The sequence below is a fragment of the Camelus dromedarius genome, chromosome 11 (assembly GCF_036321535.1).
Source record: "Camelus dromedarius isolate mCamDro1 chromosome 11, mCamDro1.pat, whole genome shotgun sequence".
In the NCBI taxonomy this organism is placed as follows: Eukaryota; Metazoa; Chordata; class Mammalia; order Artiodactyla; family Camelidae; genus Camelus; species Camelus dromedarius.
This window is the reverse complement of record NC_087446.1, coordinates 39211044-39234889: the sequence shown is the minus strand read 5'-3', so window position 1 is coordinate 39234889 and position 23846 is coordinate 39211044. Positions and strand designations below refer to the sequence as shown.

General features: G+C 37.1%; 1 protein-coding gene across 2 annotated transcripts in view; it reads right to left on the bottom strand.

Moving 5' to 3' along the window:
• The window catches only part of POLR3B (RNA polymerase III subunit B), a 105306-nt gene that overhangs the window by 51589 nt on the left and 29871 nt on the right, over nucleotides 1-23846 (bottom strand). For both annotated transcript variants that reach the window (XM_010996457.2, XM_064491681.1), the window contains exons 12-17: nucleotides 19680-19814; nucleotides 10235-10396; nucleotides 7353-7553; nucleotides 5339-5501; nucleotides 3207-3360; nucleotides 236-310 (exon numbers count right to left, since the gene is read on the bottom strand). In XM_010996457.2, coding sequence (XP_010994759.1) covers nucleotides 236-310; nucleotides 3207-3360; nucleotides 5339-5501; nucleotides 7353-7553; nucleotides 10235-10396; nucleotides 19680-19814 — 890 coding nt within the window. The remainder of the gene's footprint in view (nucleotides 1-235; nucleotides 311-3206; nucleotides 3361-5338; nucleotides 5502-7352; nucleotides 7554-10234; nucleotides 10397-19679; nucleotides 19815-23846) is intronic.

Below are 23846 nucleotides of genomic sequence, written 5' to 3'. Positions count from 1 at the left end.
CAAGACTGTAAGACTGTAATCCTCACAATCTAAATTGATAAATATTTCACAATGTCCAAGCAAGTTCACACAGAGAATAGGTTTTTAACAGATTGCTACAGTTGGTAGAGAGGAATTAAGAGACTAAAAATGAAAATATACTTTTCTTAAAAGCTCAGATCAAATAATGTTACTTCTGTTTAGATTACATAAATGAGTATTAAGGAGACTGAGGAGTGTTACTCTGGCTGTTTACCTGTACCCCTGAGCCAGTTCTTCCATATGCTTATTTGTAACTGCAGGTTTCTGTTTCTTAACAATTATGTAGGGTCTGGAATAGAAAAGAATAGGGAAAAAAACGATTTATAGTAGTTCAACAGGAGAATTAAATCAGTAAGTAAGTTTACTACAGTGAAATGAGGGAAGCTGTAGATATAATCACACTTATTTCTGGATTGCTTGAAGACGCCAGGTATTTTTTGCATGTGTAAGTACATGGGGGCCTATTTTATCTTTCTCTCACATACACCAGCCCATGTGTGCATGTGCACATATATACATACACACAGTGCTTCCTCCAAGTATCTTAGGAAATACTTGGTTTTGGGTGAAAAGGCAATATGAAATAATAAAGTGTAGAAAGGAAACAAAACCTTTAATATCATTTAAAAAAAAAAACAAAAAACTGTAAATGCATCATACCAAAAGTGTCTCCTGACTTCACACTGGGAATATGGGTCTGCCCATGAAGCCAGCAGGCAGAGAATTGTCACTAAGAATAATAATGGCATTTTGTGGTGAAGATCTGATGACTATCAATTGTCTAGCATGGTCTGATTTAGGATAAACATCACTGGGCACGTCACCTAAAGCTACACACGACCAAAGAGAGTGGGTATGAGTTTGCAGAGAATAAAGCTTTTTCACTTTGTGACTTCTAGTGATGTAATGGGCAAAAAAGGTAGAGAGCTTTGGTCCACACGTTCTGGTAGATTAACCTGTAACTGTCAGTGGTGATTTGCTTCTGAGGGCTTCACCACCACGAGGAAACACCAACACAAAGGATGGCACGCGGCACTGAAACGTCAAGGGCTGTTGCTATTTGGATAAGCGGCTCTTACAGAGAGGAGCAAGGAACCAGCAGACACTTGTGCGCTCCACCCTCAAGTCCAAATAACTATCTGAGGACTAATGAGCACTTTTAAACAGTTAAGAAGAGGAGCTGCACAATTATCAAAGGGGGATACAAGTTGCTGAAAAATGAATGGGGTGAACTTTTCATGGAAATCAACACTACCTCGAAATTCTAGCTGCTTCTTGGCAGGGAGGCAGAGACCCTGTTGCCTCCTTCATTTGGGGGCTGTGGTTTAGTTCAGGTTAAGAGACTCAGAAGTGATGACAGAGCAGGGGTAGGAGAGAGAGGGGATTACACTGAGCTGCCTCAGTTACCTTTTTACTCTACTCAATAAATTCTATTAATTCTTCCTGCCAGATCTATGTTGTATCATTATAAAATCACTTCTAAAAAAGAATTTGTTTTCTTTAGGCTATGCCACATTATGTTGGATGTAATGAAAGAGAAAAATGCTAAAAAAGAGTAACCTAGAGCATATCATTGTTTCTCCCACCCTTAATTGCACCATGTTAATAGTTGTAAGTAAGCACCCAACATTTGCCTGGCACCCTGCAGGGCACTTACCACACCTGATATCAACCTTAGGGTGGCACTGTTATTTACATTTTTATAGTTGAGGAAATCAAGGCTCAGAGACTTAAGTAATAAACTCACGGTCACATAAGTCAGCAAGTGGGATGCTAGGATTCAAACACAGGTATAGACAGCATCAGTTAGGGCTCTCTGGTTGCAAAGAATGGAAACCATAAAATTTCTGGAAAATTTAAGCACAGATGAAATTTACTAAAAAAATAAGAAGAAATTTTAAAGAAATTTACCAAAAAGCTAAGAATTTACCAGAAGGATGAGACTCAAAGAAAAAGGTAAAATGCTCAGCCTCAGAAAGGAAAGGAGCTAGGACAGTCCCAAGGATGCAGAAAAGCAAGAGCAATAGGCAGTCTCTTGTATGCACTACTGACAGGATGCGTCAATTCCAACCACTTCCTCCTTTGAGTTATTTTATTTGGGATTCAAATTCTCTGAAGAGAGAGTCTGACTGGCCTGGCTTGGGGCAGATGCCTGACCTTTGGCTGAGCAGGAGAGAGCACCTGACTAACCGTCCCAAGAAGACTGCCAATGGGAAGGGCAATCCTCAAAGGAAAATGAAGAGGTAACTGGAAAGAAAAATGGATGCCAGACAGACACAAACAATGGCGGTCCACCCTCCCAGCTCTGTCACACTTCCAAGCTCTGTCCACCACTCTAACTATGGCTAGTGCCCTAACACCACCGGAGGTCCACAAAGAATGACTTTGGTAAAACAAGTGAAGGTCTATGAAACAAGGTGATGTCCTCAGCTGTTGTCCCTGCATATCCCAAAGGACCAGATACCACGTCATATTCATCTCTGTACCCACACACTTTCGACACAGCACCTGTACAAAATAAGCTCTAAATATGTGCTGAATGAATGTAAGACACTTAACTTTTCTATTGAGTCAAATGTTATTTTATCTCTTGCTGCTTCCACTCTCTTCATTATTGCCATTCCTCAGCCTTTCTCCTTTCCTCCTTTATCCAAGTAACACAGTCCTACTCATCCTTTAAAGCTCAGTTCATAGAAATAGAATATAGTAAGTAAAATCAGGACTGTCAGAGTCAAATGAATTCTACTGACTTTTGAGTAAGAAACAGACTCCTCCACTATCTGGCTTTGGGTAATTTACTTAGTCTCACTAGACTCTAGTACCTCATTTGTTAAATGAAAATAATAATCCAATCTTATAGGGCTGAATGTAGACAAAGCCTTACACATAGTACATCTATTAAGAAAATAAATAATGGTTAGTATTTATTACTAGCATAGTTGTTTCTTACAACTAATTATTTCTGCCTTTTCCCAGCAGACTGAGCTTTCTGAGGGCAGAGACTGACTCCCATTAATCTTTGAATCCTCAGTACCCAGTATGCATATTCATGAGGTGTTTGCTAAGCAAATTAAATTTATCTTAACAATGAAAGAGGTTAAAGTAGCTTCAAAAATAAAAACATGTCTATTTCTTTCAAAAGTAAACATAAAGAGATCTTAAGAACTCTTCCCAGCCACATATACCTGCACAGCCTTCCGCCATCAGAGGAAATATAGACACACCGGTCTGTCAGATTTGTTGAGATGGAAACAAATTCATTGATATATCCTGCTCTTCGCATCAGTCGAAATGTATTCACCAGCTTCTTGTGGTCTCGAATTACACCAAGAATGTTACCTAGGCAGAATGAAGTAAAAATATTTAAGACTGAAATAAAAAATAAATCTAATGGGATTTAAAACATCCACTCAGTAAAAATGATAGGTGGCACTGAGCAGTCATTTGAAAATCCTGTTACCAAGCACTGGGAAAGCCAGTCCACAAGGCTGGAGGGAGCAACAGGTTAGGGGCAGTCAGAGGGACTGGAGTCCAGAGCCAGCCCCACCACATGTGGGCTGAATAACGCTGGTAAAGTCAGCCTCATTTTCCTAGTCCGTCAGCACCATGCTGGGCTATGAACTCGGGGTCCAGACACCCTGGGTTTGAACACTGGCTCTATCACTTCCACAAGGTCAATGTGAGGATTAAATGTATAGATCTCACGTAAAGAACTCAGAACTGGACCTAGGACCTACTAACTGCCATTATTAAATCGCTTTTGTAGATTGCTTTGACACTTTGAGGTCTTTTATAGTTCCATATACATTTTGGAACTGTTTGTTCTAGTTCTGTGAAAAATGTGAGTATTTTGACAGGGTTGCACTGGATCTGTAGATTGCTTTGGGTAGCACGGTCACTTTGATAATGTTAATTCTTCCAATCCAAGAGCACAAGATATCTTTCCATTTCATTGTATCATCTTCAGTTTCCTTCACCAGTGTTTTACAGTTTTCAGAGTATAGGTAACCTCCTCGATTAAGTTTATTTCTAGGTATTTTGCTGTTTATGACACAATGGAAATGCTTATGACAGTTATAAAATTCTGGTTTTTGAAGTGAAGAAAAGGAAAGTGAATGAAGGGCCTCAAATGGCAAGGTATCCTTCTTTGTTGTGGGTGAGTTGTATTCCAATACATATGCTGCATCTTTCTCCATTCACCTATTGATGTGCACTGACGATGTTTCCATATCTTGGCAATTAGAAAGAATGTTGCTGTTAATAGTGTATCTTTTTGAATTAACTCTTATCTTGTGATTGGCTTTATTCCTTTGATAACTATGTAAGTTTAAAAAGCTAAAGTTCTAAACCTTCTTAGAAACAATGAACAGTACATACATGTAAATTTTTTTAAATGTGCAGTATATTGTGTATATGTATTTATAAGCAATATATATTATATATGTGCAGACAACCTGTAACAATTCTACCGAATAAAACTGAAAAATTAAAAAAAAAAATTGCTTTTGTTGCCATCATCAACTGAGTAGTGAGTAAAATGGACTTTGTCTCCCAGGGTAAGTGCGAGGATTCAGAGGTTACTGGGTGAAAGTTCAGAGTAAGGGTTCATTCAGCATTAGCTGCTGGGATTTGCTGAACGAGGCAGGCAGTGAACAGCCCCGTTTTCCTTCTCACCAGCCCACGCAGTAACTGGTGAACACCTCCCAGAGCAGGAGGAAGAGAGAGAAGAGTGTGGGGGGAAGGTCACGATGAGCACGTGCAGCACACCAGTGAGGGGACAGCCACCCAGACCACCAAGTCACATGCAGAAAGGATGAGGCACACTTGCTGCAGAGTCTCTGGGGAACTCTGAAGGAGGTGGAAGGAGTACATGAAAGAAGCAACTGGAACATGAGCAGAAGGAAAGAGACCCTCTTGACAGAGGCCTTTGACAATGAGTTATCGAGGGGCTAAATACAAGTCATCTCACTGTAAGGGCTGATCTGATTATTTTTGCAGAGTATCTCACACATTTAACCTGAAGATACTGTGTTGAGCCTTATTCCACTGTAGACATGCTGGCAGTTGCCAAAGGGTAGAAAGCGAAAGGTCTCTGCACCGTTACCCTTTAGCTCTGATGAGCACCAGTATCCTCTCAGAACCCACATGACCCAGCCAACGGAATAACTGATTCTGTTCCCATTTTTTCTAACTTTCAATTAAGATCAACCTGCGTCCAGAATTGAAGTGTATTTGTGCTTTAAATGCATGGATAATAGTCAACTCCCTCCCCATCCCCTACAGACCATTTAGGATCATGTCTCCACAAAATACTCACCATTAAGGAAGACAAGAAACACATTTGGGTAAGAGAGCTCTTCCCCACATAATAAATTCACATCTTCTACTCCCAAGTTACTGGCTAATTTGACAATGGGTCCATCTTCCATGTCAGTTGTGATGTGTGTCATAAGAGCCAAGTTTTTAACCAAACCACATGCCTAAAAAAAACAGAAGACTGTCATTTCTAAGCATGAACATTAGTAACACAAAGTACATCTTTTGACTGAAAACAGCTCACCATTCTTCCGGGGACAATGTAAAACAGTACAACCTCATAGGAGATGCTTTGGCGATTCATGCAAAGCCTTAAGGATGTACATACCATTGAAGCCAGAGAAATTTATCTTAAGGTAACAAGCAAGGATATAAACACATAAATGCTCAACACAGTACAATCTTAACTGAAAATAATGATGGCATTATAAATGTCCCCTCCCAAAAGAAACTGATTACCTAAATTGTTAATCCCAGAAATAGAACATCATAGTCATTAAGATGACACTGTATAAAAACAGTAAAGGAAAATATTGATAAAAATATAAAACTTCTGGCCTGAAATGAGAGAGTCTACAAAATAATCGGCCAGTACTCTATAAAGCTTCTTGGTCAAAAAAGTCAAAGACCGAAGAACTGCTCCAGATTTAGAGACTAAGGAGACTTGACAGCTGAAAGCAATGTGTAATCCTGGATCAGAAAAAAGACATTAGTGGGACAACTGGCAAAATCTGAATAAGGTCCGCAGATTATAATACCACTATCATTGTTAATTTCATGAGGTTGGTAACTTGCTATAGTTACATAAGATGTCACATTTGGGGAATCCAGGTGAAGGATCATGGACATTCTTTGTACTGTTTTTGCAACTTTTTTTGTATGTCTAAAATTATTTCTATGTGAATAGGAAATTTTAAAATATTTTTAAACTTCTACATAACCAAAAAAAAAAAAAAACTAAAGCAAACATATAAACAAGGATGCAATACAGCAAAGTAAGGGGAAAAAACACTTGAGACACCTGTGACATGTGAAGATTACACCTTCAATTCTTAAAAACCATCTGCTATAGTGATACACAAAACAGGTACTTTACTGAGACTAGCGGAAGCAATCTCTGGGAAATTTAGTATTCCAAAGTTCAAGATGTGTAAGTTATGCAAATTTGACAAGCTGTATAATTTTAGCATGAATTTCTATATGGTTTAAGATAAATTAGGAGAAGAATGGTAATTTCTAAAAATTATAATTCGGTATGGACTTCTATTTTTCACCTCTCCCAAGTCATAACAAATTCCTACACTTTGGAATGTACAGGTTTTACTTGTCATAATTAACTTATTTATTCACTCAGCATATATTTAGGGGGCCTCTACTTCAAATGAGACTCTGTGGTAGGAACTGGGGATACAATGGTAAACCTAAGAAGGTTCCTTCCTCCAGAAGTTTACAAATAGAGCGAATAAAATCAAGTAAACACGTGGGAGAAAGGGCCATGATACAGGAAGTAGTGGGTGCTATGGATGTAAACAAATTTAAACTCCTTGGTGTTTAGGTAATGGCTTATGTTTCCTCCATAAGTGAGTTGGAATCCACTTCAGGTCTTGGGCTGTGTGCTCCTAGCTGGCTGCAACCGTGACTATGATGTCCTCTAAGTATACCCAAGGAAAATAAGGTGTTGCTGAAAAAGAGCTCCTCGTGAGCAAAGGTGATAGTTCTGTCATTGTCCTTCACATTCTTATCCCCTCTTCATTGCATGGCTTGACTCTTGGGCTAAACTAAAACAAGCAAGGAAATCTGAAACATATTTCTATTTAGGTGAGATACTAAATCAAATGTTTCTGTAGGTGCTGGTTATGGAAAGATATTGATATTGTCCTGACAGGCTACACCAACATTTCTCTGCCAGATAAGTGGCTGACCCAAAAAAGGATATGGCCTGGGGGATGGACAGAAGCAGAACATCACCAACAGACATTACCTCTGACATAGCAGAGACGCCTCAGGGACCTTACCTCTCCTTCAGGAGTGTCTGAAGGGCAGAGCATTCCCCACTGAGATGGCTGGAGGGATCGAGGACCACTCACTTTTCTTGTTTTCTCAAACTGGGAAGAGATTCTTGTCATCATGCCCAGCGCAGATATATATGATAGGCGAGACAGCACCTGAGTCACACCTTGCCGGTCCATTTTAAATCTCTTTAGAGACCAGTTTCCCTGTAGAAAGAGGAAAGACATGAATCTACCTTGATCCATTCATATGCTGCCTGATACTCTGCAGTCATTCTGAGAAGCTCATCACAGGAACTACTTATTTGTGAAATCAGAGCCATGATATAACTCAGAAATCAAAATGTCACAATTAAAATGAAAACTTAGACAAGTTACTCACTGAGGTTTTCTAGGAATTTAATGAATATTACCTGTGTCTAGCAACATTATCACATCAGAGCAAGTTATCTTCTGAAGAACTACTTATATCCTGAATTACAAGCCAGTTCAACCAGAGATTTCCACTGGAAGCAGTAAGCTAACAAGTAGAACACTAGCAATTTCTACACACATTGAAGGTAAAACTAGCTTAAAGCTCAAGGAGATAATTTCATGTTGGAATGTGCCATCATTTGTATGTCTTCCAAAATCAGTCTTAATTAGAGAAAAATATAGCAATAGAAAAAAAGACTAATAGCAGTTATCAGGGATAATGAATAATTATAGGCTTCTTAATCGAGGCTAAAAACTACACATATGTTCATATTAAGAAATATTATACATCCTCTTTTGCTATCATGTCAATCTTAAAAGAGAGTCATATGAAATAAATCTTAAACATTAAATTTACTTTATCTCCTATGCATAAAATGTATTGAAATATATTATATATATTATCTTATAGTTACATTAATTGCACACATTAAATATCCTCAAGGGTAATTTAAGGATTAAGGTTAGGAATTGTTTCAACTCGTGGTAACATAAGTTAACAGAAAACAATATGCAAAGAAAAGCAAAGTAGAAAATAAAATGTCAAAATGATTGATTCAATGATCTGACTCAAAAGAGAAAAAATTACATCTGCTAAACAGTGGGGTTTTTTTGTTTTTTGTTTTTTGATAATCTGATGAAAGCTATGACTGTTCTCTTGAGAAAAATGCATGCAGAACCACAAACATAAAATTTTCATTTAGTTTCAGGGGAGAACTCATGGATCCCAGATTGAAAACCCTCACAGTAGAAAAACTGATCTGTTTGAATCAAAATATGTGACTTCAGGGGAGCGCCTCACACATTAAAATTTAGTCATTACTGCAGTGAAGATTTATCATCTCAGAAACTTGGTTTTTGATAAGGTGGGAAAGAGCTAAAATCTATAGTACTCTATGCTTTATAAAGCAGAGAAACAGAGCAAACACACTTATCCCACAAGTTACCTTCTCCTTATATTGCCTATTCAGTTAACTCCCTCTATGCTCTGAATGAGAATGAACTTAGTAAACTGACTTATGGCCAGAGGGTAAGAGCAAGAAAAGTAAATAAATATTCCGCACAGAACTAAACTAAGACAACAGCTGTCGGCACATAGGAAGTAAATGGGGAGTGAAGCCAAGATCTTCAGCAAGAGAATTTGTTCCAATACTTGTCAGGAGTTTCACAAGAGGCAGAGAGGAGAAACAGACAAAGGGTCTAAAATCTCTGAGAAAATTTATTTGTTGAAAATATTGTATATATGGCAACACTCACAATTTCAGACACTGATCTTTTCCTGGTTGCCAACAGACAAGGGTACACCTGCAACAAGACCGTGGTACCACTGATTTTTCTAAGCAGCAGTCCTTTCCCACAGGTGAAACAGTGTCACTTAGGGGCAAAAGAACTACTCAAAACAGCTATTCTGACCTGAAAATCATGGGTCAGAAAGCAAGAAAAAGTCATTCTAACAAAAGTGTGCTCAAGTGTTCTTTGAAGGCTTCTCTTCAAAAATCCAGGGATCCACCTTCAGGTAAGTTTGGGCCACAAAAATGTAACGTGCCTAAACAGGCCCCAAGGCCAGGTGCACCTCAGGTTTAGACAGAGCGGCTACTGCAAGGGCTGCTCAAACAGACCTGCTGCAAATTTCTAAAGTCAGGCAGTGCAGCAGGTCTGCCACTAATTCTTTCATTGTTCAGGGAATCAACGTGTTATACTACACTATTCTTTTCTTGAGACAAAATCTCATCCATAAAACTAATTCTATGTCTGGCATGCAAAACGTGAACCAGACTTTATCAGATAGACCTATAGTTGTGACGCTTTTAAGAAAGGGAGCAAAAACCTATCTGATAACCCTTTATGAACAGCCGGAGGCTTTGAATACACGGCAGCTGCTGAGGCCTGAATTCATCACTCATGTGAGGAACAGCTGATGGCCCTCTAAGGACTATAAACCTACAATGAAATGAAACAGTTTGTACTACTTTAGGCAAAAGTTATCATTAATAAACCTACTTCTAATATGTCACTTTTATTACAGAAAAAAAATGGGGAAAAGTATCCACTGAAAGAATGGTTATTAACAGTTAAACTAAAAGGTTTTCCTTTATGTAAGAGTGTGTCTATTTTCTAACTGCCTCATGTAACAAACTATAATTTGGCAATGAAGTCACATACTAGCAAAATTCCTATGATGATACCGAAACTGTAGACTATCTTTCAAAGCAGAAAAATTGTGACTTGTAGCATTCTTAAAAAAAAAAAAAAAAAAAAAAATATATATATATATATATATATATATATATATATATATATATATATATATATATATATGTCACCTAGATTCTCAAAGTACTTTAAATTTCTATCCCAGTGAACAGATTTACAAAATAAGTTATAAAACTTCACCCAAATGACTGGAGACTTACGGTTGAAATGGCATTCACCATGCCGTTGGTAATCTGATCTTGACGCATGTGTTTCACAACATCAAATTGGGCTGCTCTTTGCTTAGGAATCACCTGGTCTGCAATCTTTTTCATTTCAGAATTAAATTTTTTGAACAAATCTTCAAAAAGAAGAGATAAAAGCTAAGGAAAAAAAAAGCACACGGTGAACTTTCAAAATGTATCACTAGCTTATTTACTAAACTTTAGGTCTTTATTTAACTTTGTTTAAAAAAACAAAATGGAGAAAGTGCTTAAAATTGAAAAATATGTTTTTTAAAATTCAATTTGAGAAAGTATGTACCTTTATGTGTGCTTACCACTATGCTGGGAATAAGAACAAAGATGGTGACATAATGCCTGCATTCAAAAACATTTAATTTATACCAGTCACTCCCAGACTGAGACTTCACTAACCAGAGACCTAGCTTTTAATTTTACAAATAAATATTATTAAAACTCAAAAGAAATCAGGGGAGAAGAATTACTATTAAAAAGTCTGACAACACCAAAGATAGGTGCCATCTGAACCCTTCTATATCACTGGTAAAAATATGAACTGGTACAACCACTAACCAGTTTGCCATTATCTACCCATCCCTATGCCCCAACAGTTCCTCTCCTAGGTATCTCCTCTGTAGCTGCTGGTTCTCAAACTTCTGCATGCAGGGTAATCACACTGAAAGATTATTAAAACACAAATCGCTGAACCTAACCTTATGGTATCTGGTTCAACAAGTCTAGGGTAGAGCCCAAGAATTTTCATGTCTGACAAGTTCCCAGGAGATGCCAGTGATGCTGGTGGGGGAAGGATAACTTGAGAATCATTGCCCTACAGAAATGTGTCTGTATGTGCATCAGGATATATATATAAAATGTTCATAGCAGCATGATTTGTATCACCTAAAAACTGATCACCACACAAATAATATTTAGACAAACTGTAGCATAGGTAAATATGTAATAGAATACTAGAGAGCAATGAAAATGAACAAAAAATAACCACAGAATCATGGATAAATCTTAAAAACATAATACTGAGTGAAAGAACCCAGACACAAAAGAATATGCATAATACGACTCTAATAAGGTCCAAAAACCAGCACAACTAAGCTATTGTTTAGGAAGGTATAAGTAGGTAGCAAAATGAAAAGACACAAATACCATAAAAATCAGGTTAGAGCTTATACCGTGGAGGAAAGAATTCAGATCAGGTAGGGGAACGCTGAGGGTAGGGTACTTCTAGAGTGTTGGAACAATTTCATTTTTTGACCCAAGTGCTGTTTACAAAGGTATTTATTTCATGACCATTTGTTAAGCTGAAATTTATGTTTTATGTACTTCTCTTCCTGTATGTAGTATTTCTCATTGAAAAGATTATAAAATAAAATAATATCCAACACTTGGACATCATCTCATTTTAAAAAGGATATTTTAACATCAAAGAAAAACAAAGCAAATAATCTCAGATGAAAAAACGTAAGTACAGTTTGCTGATGAAACCCACACCATTTATCCTTACTCATTACTCTCCAGACCAGTGAAAACTGGACCGGGGATGCCAATCCTCAGACCAGATCCTGGTGCCACAAACCTAAATCAGCAGAAAATGATGTAAACACAATAGAGACCAATATAAAGCATGAAATGAGACAGTTTAGGCTATGCTAGGGGAAAAAAATCAAAGTGTTTAAGCCCCTACACTGAGATTAGTGGGAAACAGGATTAATCAATGATCTTACAGAATAGATGAATAGCAGAGGTGGAAGGAAGGCTAGGATTTGGAAAAGACGAAGAAAGCTTAAGAAAGATTTTTGCAAGTTCCACTTCCACTTAGGATATAGAAAGCCACAAGACAACATCCCTACCACTCTAAAATTTTTTTAAAAGATGAATCATCTATAAAATCACAAATGACTCTAACAAAGAGGCAATCTGCCAGGCAACCAGGTGGACTAAATTGCAAATAGTGTCAAGCCTCTTCAAGGAGAGATGGGACACATGACAGAGCAGATGTGTGCCGTAAAAGAAGAAATCAGCTAAAATTTGGGCTATCTTGAAAGCTTACAGTCCCTCAGCGTTCCAGACCCAAGAGGATGCACACTCACTCACAAATTCTTTTCCATGGGTGCTCATGAAAGACTGGAGTACGGCAGATCTGAGAAAGATCTCTTTGTTGGAACAAGCAACAAAACCCTGTCTACTTCCCTGGACTTTCTTTTTCATGAAAAGAAACCTTTAAGTTGCTAGAGAAGGGTCAGGAAGCCCTCCTGCTGATGGTCCCAGGCAAAGGTAACCTGCACTGAGAGAAGGGTAGAAGCAAAATTTAAAAAGGTCCAGTTTTTTTCAGAGACACACATACGGAGAACCTATAGATCAAAAAGAATTTAAGAGACATATCAACCAAATGCAATATGTGAAGCATGTCTGGATCCTATCTGAACAATCCTACTGTAAACATCAACAATATTTATAAGGAAATCAAAGAAATTTGAATACATAATAGATCCTTGATGATATCAAGCAATTACTGTTTAAAATTTTATGTGAGAAAATGGTATTATGATTTTTTTTAATTGTACCTTTTAGCATTTTTTTTACTATATAATACCTTTAAAGTATTTATAGAATGTGATTTGAGATACTAAAATGATTTGATAACTTGAACTTGTTTAAATAATCCAGTTTGTGCAATGGGGGGAATGGAGAGCTGAGGAGGATACAAGATTGATTTCTATTAGATGTGATACACACACACACACACACACACACACTAGAATATTACTCAGCCAGAAAAAGGAATGAAATAATGCCATTTGCAGCAACATGGGTGGACCTAGAGATTACCATACTAAGTGAAGTCAAATAGAGAAAGACAAATACCATGTGATATTACTTATATGTGGAATCTAAAAAAAAATGATACAAATGAACTTATTTACAAAACAGAAATAGACTCGCAGAGATAGAAAACAAACTTATGGTTACCAAAGGAGAAGGAGCAGGAAGACAATTTAGGAGTTTGGGATTAACACATACACACTACTACATATAAAACAGATTACCAACAAGGGTAATCCTGTATAACACAGGAACTATATTCAGTATCTTGTAATAACCTATAATAGAAAAGCATCTGAAAAAGAATTTATTTATATATGTTTAACTGAATCACTTTGCTGTATACCTGAAACTAACATAACACTATAAATCAACTATACTTCTATAAAAAAATAAAATTTTAAAAGATGACTTCTACTGATAATTAAAATTGTGTGATGAATACATGGGAGCTATTTTACTATTTTACTATTCGATTTTTGTATATGTTTGAGATTTTTCTTAATATTTTTATTTTAAAAAATCTACAAAAATAAGCCCCTAAAGTACTTAGGAGTAAATCTAACTAAAGAGATGTAAGACTTTCATAGGGAAAATTATAAACTTTTACTGAAAGACACCAAAGAAAACTTAAATGAAGAAAATATTCATGGATGAGAAGACTATATATTTAAAGATTACTAATTTTCTCCAAACTGATTGACAATTCCAATGCAACTCTAATCAAGGTCCCTAGATTTTTAATGAAGACTGAGGCTAACTCTAAAATTTATATGGAACAGCTAAGACCCTAAAATAGCCAAGACACTTCTGAAAAAGAAGATGAATGAACTAATTAATGCATAGATAAACTGACCAATGGATAGAACAAAGAGCCCAGAAGCAAACAACACATATGTTAAAGTTTGTCATATAATAGAGATGGCATTTCAGATCAGTAAGGAAATGAAAGACCAAAAAATGGTGCTAGGACAATTGCTTATTCATTTGAAAAACAAATGAAAATGCATTCCTTACTTCACTCCATACACAAAAATCGATTCCAGATAGACTAAAGAACAAATACCAAAGGCATAAGTTTAAAATACAAAGAGTACTATTAAAAAGAAAGGGGTGATAAAATTGACAATTAAAATTATAAACTTGTAGAATTAAGAGACCTCATGAAGTTAAAAAAAAAAATTCCAAACTGGGAGACGATATCAACAACACACGCAACTGATAAAAAGTTGGATCCAAAGTATACAAAAACCTTAAAATCAATATGGAAAATACAGACAACCCAAAAGGAATCTAAGGTACTTAAAACAGTAATGTAATGCTTGGGGCTATTATACATGTGCTCCTTATTTACTTAAACAGGAATTCTGAAATTCAGTGAAATCTTATAAGCTAAAAGTTCTACATTCTACACTGTATCCTTGAATGTTGATAACCACAGGTAGTTTTTTTGACTCATAATGAAGAAGACATTCAAAGCCAGCGAGTCTCCTCTTCCAGTCACTGCTGAAGAAAGCATTTCCTAAGTGCAATGTGATTTTATGTTCTTCCCTCTTAAGGTAGACATGTCATTCCACCTTTCTTCTAAAACCAGCTTTGCAGATGGGAAAGCCAGGATCTTGGACTTGAATTTACCATGTCAGAAGTGTTCTAAAAAGAAAACTTCCTCCTCTGAGAGCTTAATCCTTTCTTCCACTCAGACCCAGCAGTTTCCCTCATGGAAAGAAAGAATATGGGGATGGAAGCAGGTGCAGGGGGTGGGGGAAAGGGATGAAGAAGCCCATTTCAGCAACTTCCTGTGGAAACTGGCAAAAGAAATTTGAATAACCATCCTGAACAGAAGCAAATGCCCTCAACCTAAACCACAAAAGCTCAGCTCTATTTTAATTAGTCTCTTACACTTAGACTTTTGTGTCTCAAATTATGACAAAGTTTTTTGGATCCCCACTGAATTTGCTGTAGCCCTGATTACAAGGAAATGTCCTGGTACTAAACAAGTAAAAATAAGAGCACACTCAACAAACTACTGCCTCATTAATAAATTTCTCCACCCTTAAAATTTCAACTTAAGAGAAATAATGTTCTCCAGTTCACAGAGCAGTGAGGAGCTACAAGGCCAAGTCACACAATAAGCCACATTATTTAGGTCAAGAGTAAAATGATTAAAAGGAATGGAATGCTGGTGATAATATTCAATACCTTTCATTGCTCATATGAGGCCTTTCAGCCTGCCTAAGACAGGAGCACTAAAGAGCAAATTATATTTAAGAAAAAATGCTGACAGCTCATCAATTGATTTTCAATGAAAATGCTAAAAAAAATTAATAAAGAAGTTAAGCTTCTGAAATACAGTTTCACCAATTAGCTTAATGTCAGAGAATTCTAATTAGGCGTCTTGAGATTGCTATTTAGTGTTTAAGCCTTCAGAGTGCCAAATTCTCCTTTTCACACAAACTGGTTGCAAAATTAAAGACATTAGGCAGCCTTAATTACATTATCAGAACAGCTGGGATTAGGCAATCTCTGAAGTCAAGACGGCATTCTTTTGTCACAGGGTGGAAATCCCTGGCTTTCCAGGGTGCCGGATTTTGGTGCCGTTCCATATCTCATCCATACAAAGCAAGCTGAATTAGAAACAAAAAATTTGCAGACAAAGAATAGAGTAATGCTCAGCAAATAATGAACACATTACCAAAAAAGAAAAGGTAAGTGAAAAGATTAAGCCTGAAATCGGTAGGTTTTGCTAACACCTCTATTGGCGGCTGGCCGGCCAGCCCTCTGGTGGCAAGAGACTGAGGGAAAGCTCTGTGAACCTGCTTGGCCAGTGGATACAGCTCCGTTATCTAAAGCTGAAGCACATTTATACTCCCTCATCCCATGGGGTGTGAAATTAGCAGCTATTGTTTTTACACATTTTTGCCAACACAATGCCTTTTATGTCTTTACGTTGTTCATAAAGCAATGTTTCCTTGCACATGGGAACCTTCTTTTTAATTCTAATTTTTCAAGCAACAAGATAGTCTTTCCTCTCTCCTCTCCCCTCTCGACTCCATTCCTTAGTTCTCCACACAACTAACTTTTTTAAAAAAGGATTCATTTAACAGCAGGATTTTTTTTCCCCAACTAAAAAAACTGTAAAAATTGGGATTGATGGTGGTGGGGATACGTATAACTCCCTGAGCAGTGGTCAATCTGAAGGTGGTCAAAAACCCACCTGTTAGCATCAGCCACTAACCAAAAAGAACTTCCCAAGTATTTAACACATTAACTTTTCCCCCCAAACCTAAGATTGCTATAGTTTTTCAATTCTAGTTTAAAAATTTTTAGATGTGGTAATTAATACCTGCTGTTATCATTCCTGTCACCATCATCTGTCATCTGGAGTACTGTCAGTCTCCTAACTGGTCCATTCCTGGCCTGTTCATCTCCAAATCAGATCTTTTAAACTGAAAATCAGACTTCCCTGATCAAAATTCTCTCATGGTTTCCCACTGCATGTAAAATTAAATCCAAACCCCTTCCCGTGGCCTACAATGCTGGTTCTCATCACCGCTACACCTCACACACTCTAGCCACACTGGTCCTCTCGTCTCCTTCCACTTCCTTCAATGTCGGCACTGTCTGGAGATGTACATGCTTGTGTGGGTCTCTTGACGGAATGCAGTTTCCAAGGTTGTGTGAGACTGGTTTCTCCTCACTCAGGTTTTAGCTGAAATGCCTGAGGGCTCAGCTTAAAATGTCACTTTTTCAAAGAGATTTTTCCTGACCAGAATAATGTAACACCTCATCCCCCTCCCAACATCCCAACTCTCTAACATAAATTAGCCTGTTTTTGATTTTCTTTGAACATTATGACCATCTAATATTATCACATCTATTTACTGTTTACTTGTTCACTGTCTGCCTCCCCTACCAAAATGTATGCTCTTGAGAGCAGATGACTCATCAAGTCTCGTTCACTATTGCATCTTTGGTGACTAGCACTTTATCTGGGGATAGAAAGATGAATATAAATGGTTCCTGCCCTCAGTGAGCTTACAGTCTAAAGCAGGGGAAGAAGTGTGCAAGTAGAGAACTATAAGGTAACTCAACATGCAAATAAAGACCTGAATGAAGTGTTACTGGCTTTTGGAAGACAGAGCAACTAACTACTCCTGGGGTTCACGGATGGTTTCAGAGAGGGTGACTCAAAGAATGATAAATGGGTAGGAGCTCTTCATGATGGGGAAGGAGAAGGGGAGACGAGGGAGGGGCGACTTAGGCAGAAGGCATAGCTCAAGGGCACAGAGGACGAAAGAGCATCATGGTGTGTTTGGGAAAAAGTGAGCAGCTCGCCCAGGTATGAGATGAGGCTGGAAAGGCGCACAGGGGCCAGGTCATCAAAGACCCTGACAGGCCTCCTGAAGAATCCACACGTGGTTCTGCAGAGCAGTCAGATTATGTTTATGAATTTCACAGAGTTTCAGGGGAAGGGCAAATAAGCAGAGAAACAAGCCCTTATACCCCACCTCAACCAGAGGGGCTCAACTTTTACCTATTTCAGTATCAGGATTCTGAGTAACAGTTCATACTTTAATAAGCCTTGAAACCCATGTCTGAAGCTCAGGTCTGCTGAGGGATGCTCCTGGGACGTGAACCTGTTCTTCACCCAACCTCACAGCAAGTGCTCAGGAATGTTGGGATAGCTTTGCACCAGGTAAATAGGCAGGCACCTGCCCAAAGCCTTCAGAACAGACAGAAGGGAGGGGCAGCAGAGAACTGGAGAAGGGCAGCAGAAGATTCAAACACACTAGTGTTGGGTTCACTCTTAAGCTGAGTTGGGATATGTGAATATTTGCTTTATAAATCTTAATACACAAATACACACATGTTATTTATAGTCTTATATGCAAGAAACTTTTCATAACTAAGAAGCACATACACAAAGGCAGGCATATGTCAATTTCTGTAGCAACTCACCCTTTTAACTGATTAAATCCCCCTGAGTAAGAAGACATACTGCTTTGAATATACTTCATACTAACAAAGACAATTTATTCCCTTATACAATTTCTTCTAAAATTGTAAAATCTGACTCCAAACTTGCCCCTGACAAAGGACCCCAAAGGAGGACTATAAAACTTAGCATAAATTCTGGGCTGCAAGATGTTCCAGTTATAACTGAAAGAACTAAACAGAATGTTTCAGCTGTTTGCTGCAAGGACACACAATTCAGAGGTTTACAGACAACTTGACTCCCTTAAAGCAAACAAAAGCCTGAACATTCTTCAGAGGAATAAAACAGAATTCTGAGTCTCTACAATTCATCATCCACATTGTCCCTTAGGATACAATACAAGATAGTTACACATATGAAGAAAAAGGAGAACATGACCCATATTCAAGAGAAAAGCTAGTCAAGAAATTGATCCTAAGATGACTGAGATGTTGGAATTAGACCAAAATTCTAAAACAGCTGTTAAAATTCAAGAATGTAAATGAAAAGATGGTTGTAGTAATAAACAAACAAGAAATCTCAGTAGAGAAACAGAAGCTAAAAAATACCCAAATGAAATTTCTAGAACCAAAAAATACAGTATCTAAACTAAAAGATTTACTGGACAAGTGAATAGCATGTTAGAGACAACATAAGCAAAAGTAAGTGAACCCAAAAACAGACCAATAGAAATTATCCAATCTGAACAGAATAAAACTGAAAATAAAATAACAGAGCCTCAATATCAAAGGGCCTACGAGGATAATTTGAGTCAGAAGGAGAAGAGAGAATAGTACGAAAAAGACATTTAAAGAAATAAAGCCTAAAAATGTCTCATATTTGGTTAGACATAAACATACAGACCTAAGAACTTAGTGAACCCTAAGTAGGACATTAACAGAGACCACCACGCCAAGGTACTTCTTTAAAACCCAAAGATAGAAAATATCAAAAGCAGCCAGGTCTGTATTCTAGCTTTGATTTAAAGGCAATTTCTGATTTAAATGCTGAAACATGAAGTTTTGAAGACTTTTAGACACTTGCTACCCAGTTGGAAGGGATACATACTCTCAAAATAAGATATAATTTATCAGGCTAAGATTTAAAATGACATCCTCACTAACCCACTTCTACTATGTCATCAGAAAGGTTAGGGGATTGTTTAGTTTATCATCTTTCGCTCTCACCAGACTATACAGACTAAAAGAAAAGGGACCTTTGTGTTTTATTTCCCCCATATGCTCAGTTCCTATAACTATGCCTGGCACATGACAAAGGGTTTAATAAATATTTGTCAATTGAATAAATGGTACTACTTAAAGTCATACTTCATTTCTTACATTAAACAGAATGAACGTAAACATCTCAACTAAAGATATAATACAGGTAACATACTATTAACACATTTAAAGCACTAAAACAGTTTCACAGTTAAAGAAATTCTTAAGTCAAAGAAATAGTAAGTCATGTGTGAAATGTTTATGTATACTTCAAATACAGAAAACCTACATTCCATTCAGCTGTCTCTTCCTCCCTATCTAAAATAAATGCTAAATTAATTTTTATTGAGGAAAACAAAATAAGATCTCTGACATAAAATAATTAAATCACCTGTCCTGCCAACTCCAATCGCTTGTTACCGTAATAATCTCTGTCATCAACTTTATTATCTCCTTGGGCCAGAATTACTCTTCGCACCATCACTGCAGTATAGATACATTTGGCTCGGAAATTGAATTCTTTAACCTGTAATTCAGAAATGAAAACAATTTTTTAACATGATGCACATTAAAATTTAAGGTGTCTCAAGAAAAGAACCAATGTTACAATACTTAAATAAGAAAATAATGAATTGTTATGATTCTCCCTATTCAAAGAAATTCAACTAGTCTAAACTTTCTGAGAGCTGAGATAACGACTTTTTTATCTTTGTACTCAATACCCGTGGTAGCTCTTCTTCAAAGACGACCACCATCAACCCCTTCTCTCTCTTTTTGTTTCATGCCATTCTTTCATTAAGAGGTAGAACCCATCATTCCCTTTGGATTGGCCTATAAACTAGCAGTTATCACTTTCTTTCTCTTAAGAGTCCTTAAGCACTATAAGAGAAGTCCAGGATACTCTGCTGGGGAGAAAGGATGCACTAGAAAAGCACTGAGGAGCCAGAAATATGAGTGAAGATGCCATCTTGAATGTCTGGCTCAGTTGAGCCTTCAGATGACCCTATCTGCAACTTCATGAGACCCAATATGATCCTCTTTCCCCACTAATGAGCCCAGTGAAACCATAGAACCATGAGAGATCAATAAACAGTTATATCAAGCCATTAAGTTTTGGAAATGTTTCTTACACAGCGATAAGTAACAGGAATGGTACTAAAATACTGTCAGGACTTAACAAATATCTATGGAAGGAATGAATGGATTGATGAGTAAATTTGCTGCAAACATTTCATTTAATATTCTCCTGTACAATCAAAATCAACATTAATCAATCTGGCCCAATCAGTAAGCTAAATGAGAACTGGTTAAATCATTGAACTTGCTTGTGTGGGGAGACAAAACCTGAGGTAATGGGTAAATTCTTTCTCTACATCCAAAATGAGAAGGTCTGAGAGTATGGCCTAAGCTTCTGCCAATTCTAAGGACTATCTAAGGTTTGTCTATAGAAGATTCATATCATAAACTTTGTTTTACTTTCCTTAATCACTGAGTAAGATCCCAATGAGTTCCTATTAAGTTCATCACTATCACAGATTAATTCAGGGGATCTTGATTTAAAAGAACAACAGCAACTAGTTGCTAATAAGGAATTATACTGAATATGTTAGAAATTTCTGTATATGTTTCAAAAAGTTCATTCTCCTCCAAAGGAAGTTTCACTTCTTCTTTAGGTCAATTTATTCTCTTTCTATTACTGAGAACTTTGGGATGTGTTAACTTTGGAATGTGGTAAAAGAAAAAGCAGTCCTGAAAGCTATTTTGTCATCTTGCACTCACAAAACAGTTACATCAATAAAAAAGGTTGGAATAAATGTAGTTCTTTGCTTTGTTACCTTTTTTTTTTTAAGTGAAGTATAGTTGATTTCCAATGTTTCAGGAGTACAGAAAAGTGATTCAGTTATATGCATATATATGCACTCTTTTTCAGATTCTTTTCCACTATATGTCATTACAAGACTGAATATAGTTCCCTGTGCTATACAGTAAGTCCTTGTTGTTTATTTTATATATGGTAGTGTGTATCCATTAATTCCAAATTCTAAATTTATCCCTCCCCCTCGATTCCCCTTTGGTAACTGTAAGTTTGTTTTCTATGTCTGTGAGCCTATTTCTGGAAATAAATCTAGTTCTTTAAAAAGAAAAATCTCTAGTGCATCCCTAAAAGCAAAAACAAACAAAAAACAAAAACAACCATACAACCATAACACCAATTACCACTAAATAGAAAAACCCAGTCTTTGGGCAGCTATAAGCAATTTACATTCTCAATTGGTATTTTACAAAACTGTATGGTCCTCCATTCAGGTACATCTATTTTACTTCTTTTTTTTTTCCCCTTATTTTAATGTGGCAAGTTACAATGAACATGTTACTCTTACAGTTGTATTTACCTTTTTTGTTAATAAAAAAATGCAAACTTTCATTAACCAAATTTTCAACTTTTAACAAAGTCCATATCACATTTTTATTTTGCTGGAATACTGGCAGATTCTCCCAAGACATTTCTAAGTAGAAATAAATACGAGTATTTGTAGCAGATGGCCCACTGCACTTTAAAAAGCACTTGAACATTAACTCATTTAGCCTGTACTGAAAAGGAAATGCTAGGTCTAAATTGAAAAAATAAGTTAATACTGAGCCCATTTTTCCTACTGATATGGAGAGAAGGAATCCTTTAATCTAGTAACTGACATCACTTGTTGTTAGAATGCCAATAATAGTTCGGATATCCCATTGTGGAGTGTTAACCTCTGGATTATCTGAAAGAGGGAGAGAAAAAAGACCTACCAAATGAGCTTGGAACACTGAAACAGAATTGTTGACACTAAAACTCTGAAGTCCTTTTAATATTATCTTGGAGGAAAAAGAAGTCCTAGGCATCTTGGGGCAGTGGGGCAAAAGCTTAGAGCAGTGGTTTCCAGTTTTTAGTGTGTATCACAATCACTGCAGGGCCTGTTAAAAGAGATTGCTGGGCCACACCCTCCCCAGAATGTTTGTTTCAGTAGGTCTGAGGTAGAGTCCAAGAACATCTAACAAGTTCCCAGATGACACTGATTCTACTGCATAGTCTGAAAAACGCACTTCGAGAACCACTGCCTCCAAGGAACTGAGAAGCCGTGATTCGGAGCCAAAATCTCTGCAGGTCACCCTCAAGTTACAAGTGCAGGGGACTGCAGAGTGTCCTGCTGATCTTTCTCCCTCTATGTAGAAACATCTGAACCAGTGCCTTCTACATTTCAATCATCAAGCACCACTATCAGGACTACTGTCACAGCTCTGTAACACTTAAATTACTAATTACTTAACATTTCTAGTCAACTTAAAGCAAGTAATTTTTAAGCAAGCCTCATCAGCTTCATCCTACACAATTATATCATAAAACCCCAAATACCACAAAAATGGATCTGATGTACTAGTTCTATTTTTTCTGATAAGTATGTAATTATTTAAATTAAAATGTCTTTATATCATCTAAAATCCCCTCTAATAGTATACTTAGGTAAATATTGCCCTAACCCTTCTTGAAAATGAAAATCTTTTCTTGATTTATCTATTCTGACTTCACTACTCCCTGGATTATATGTAACAAACAGCTTAGGCCCACTGCAGCCACACAAAAGTGCTAATGTTCAGCTTTATCAATTTAATGAATGTCGTTCTGGCTAGCATTCTATCAGCTAAGGCTCTTTAACCTAAAGGTCTCCTCAGTTATCATACCAAGCTAAGCGAGGCCCCAGTGGGGACGCTATGGCCACGTCAGGGAGCCAGTAACCATGGGCTTTACGTACATCTCATCACTGAATCATCACACCAACCCTGTGAGGAAGTGGTATTAGTCTCACTGTACAGATGAGAAAACTGAAGCTTAGGAGAGTTGACTGGCCCAAATTTAAATCAGTCAGGAAGTAAGAAATCAGGTTTGAACCCTTATCTCTCTGGCTCTAAAGCCCTTGTTGCTGCTACTATTCATTTTTGCTATTTTGAGTCTTAAACTGTCCTTCTAATCATCTAAAAGAGTTTACAATTCAGTTCAGCTTTAACATTAAGACTTTCTAATTATTTGAATTAGATCAAGGACACACAAATAAATGGCAGCCAAAGGGCAAAATCAGAGACCCATATTAGTAGGCTAACAAGGTGTTTCAAAATAAGAAAACTGAATCTTACTGTGTTTAGGGAGTCACTGTCTACTTCTACAGTTCTCCCAATTTTCCATTACTTATCATCAGCCCCTGAAGGTAGAGTTTGCAAACCCTCAATTAGATCATTTGTGAATAACACACATGGTAACTCATCATAAACCAGACTATTTGGTGAACAAGATAGTCTGACTAACAATTTTATAATTTAGAAAGAGTAGCATATGTATTAAATGGGAGTGGGGGAAAAATGATTCTTGCCAACATGGTTGATCTCAGTTTTATGATAAGTTAACTAAATAAATATTAAGCACTGTTTCAAGGGTCAGAAGATGGGATTCTAGCTCTCTCTCTATGACCAGTAACTAGCTGGGTGGCAAGGCAAATCATGCAGCTTTTCTGGACCTGAGCATCTT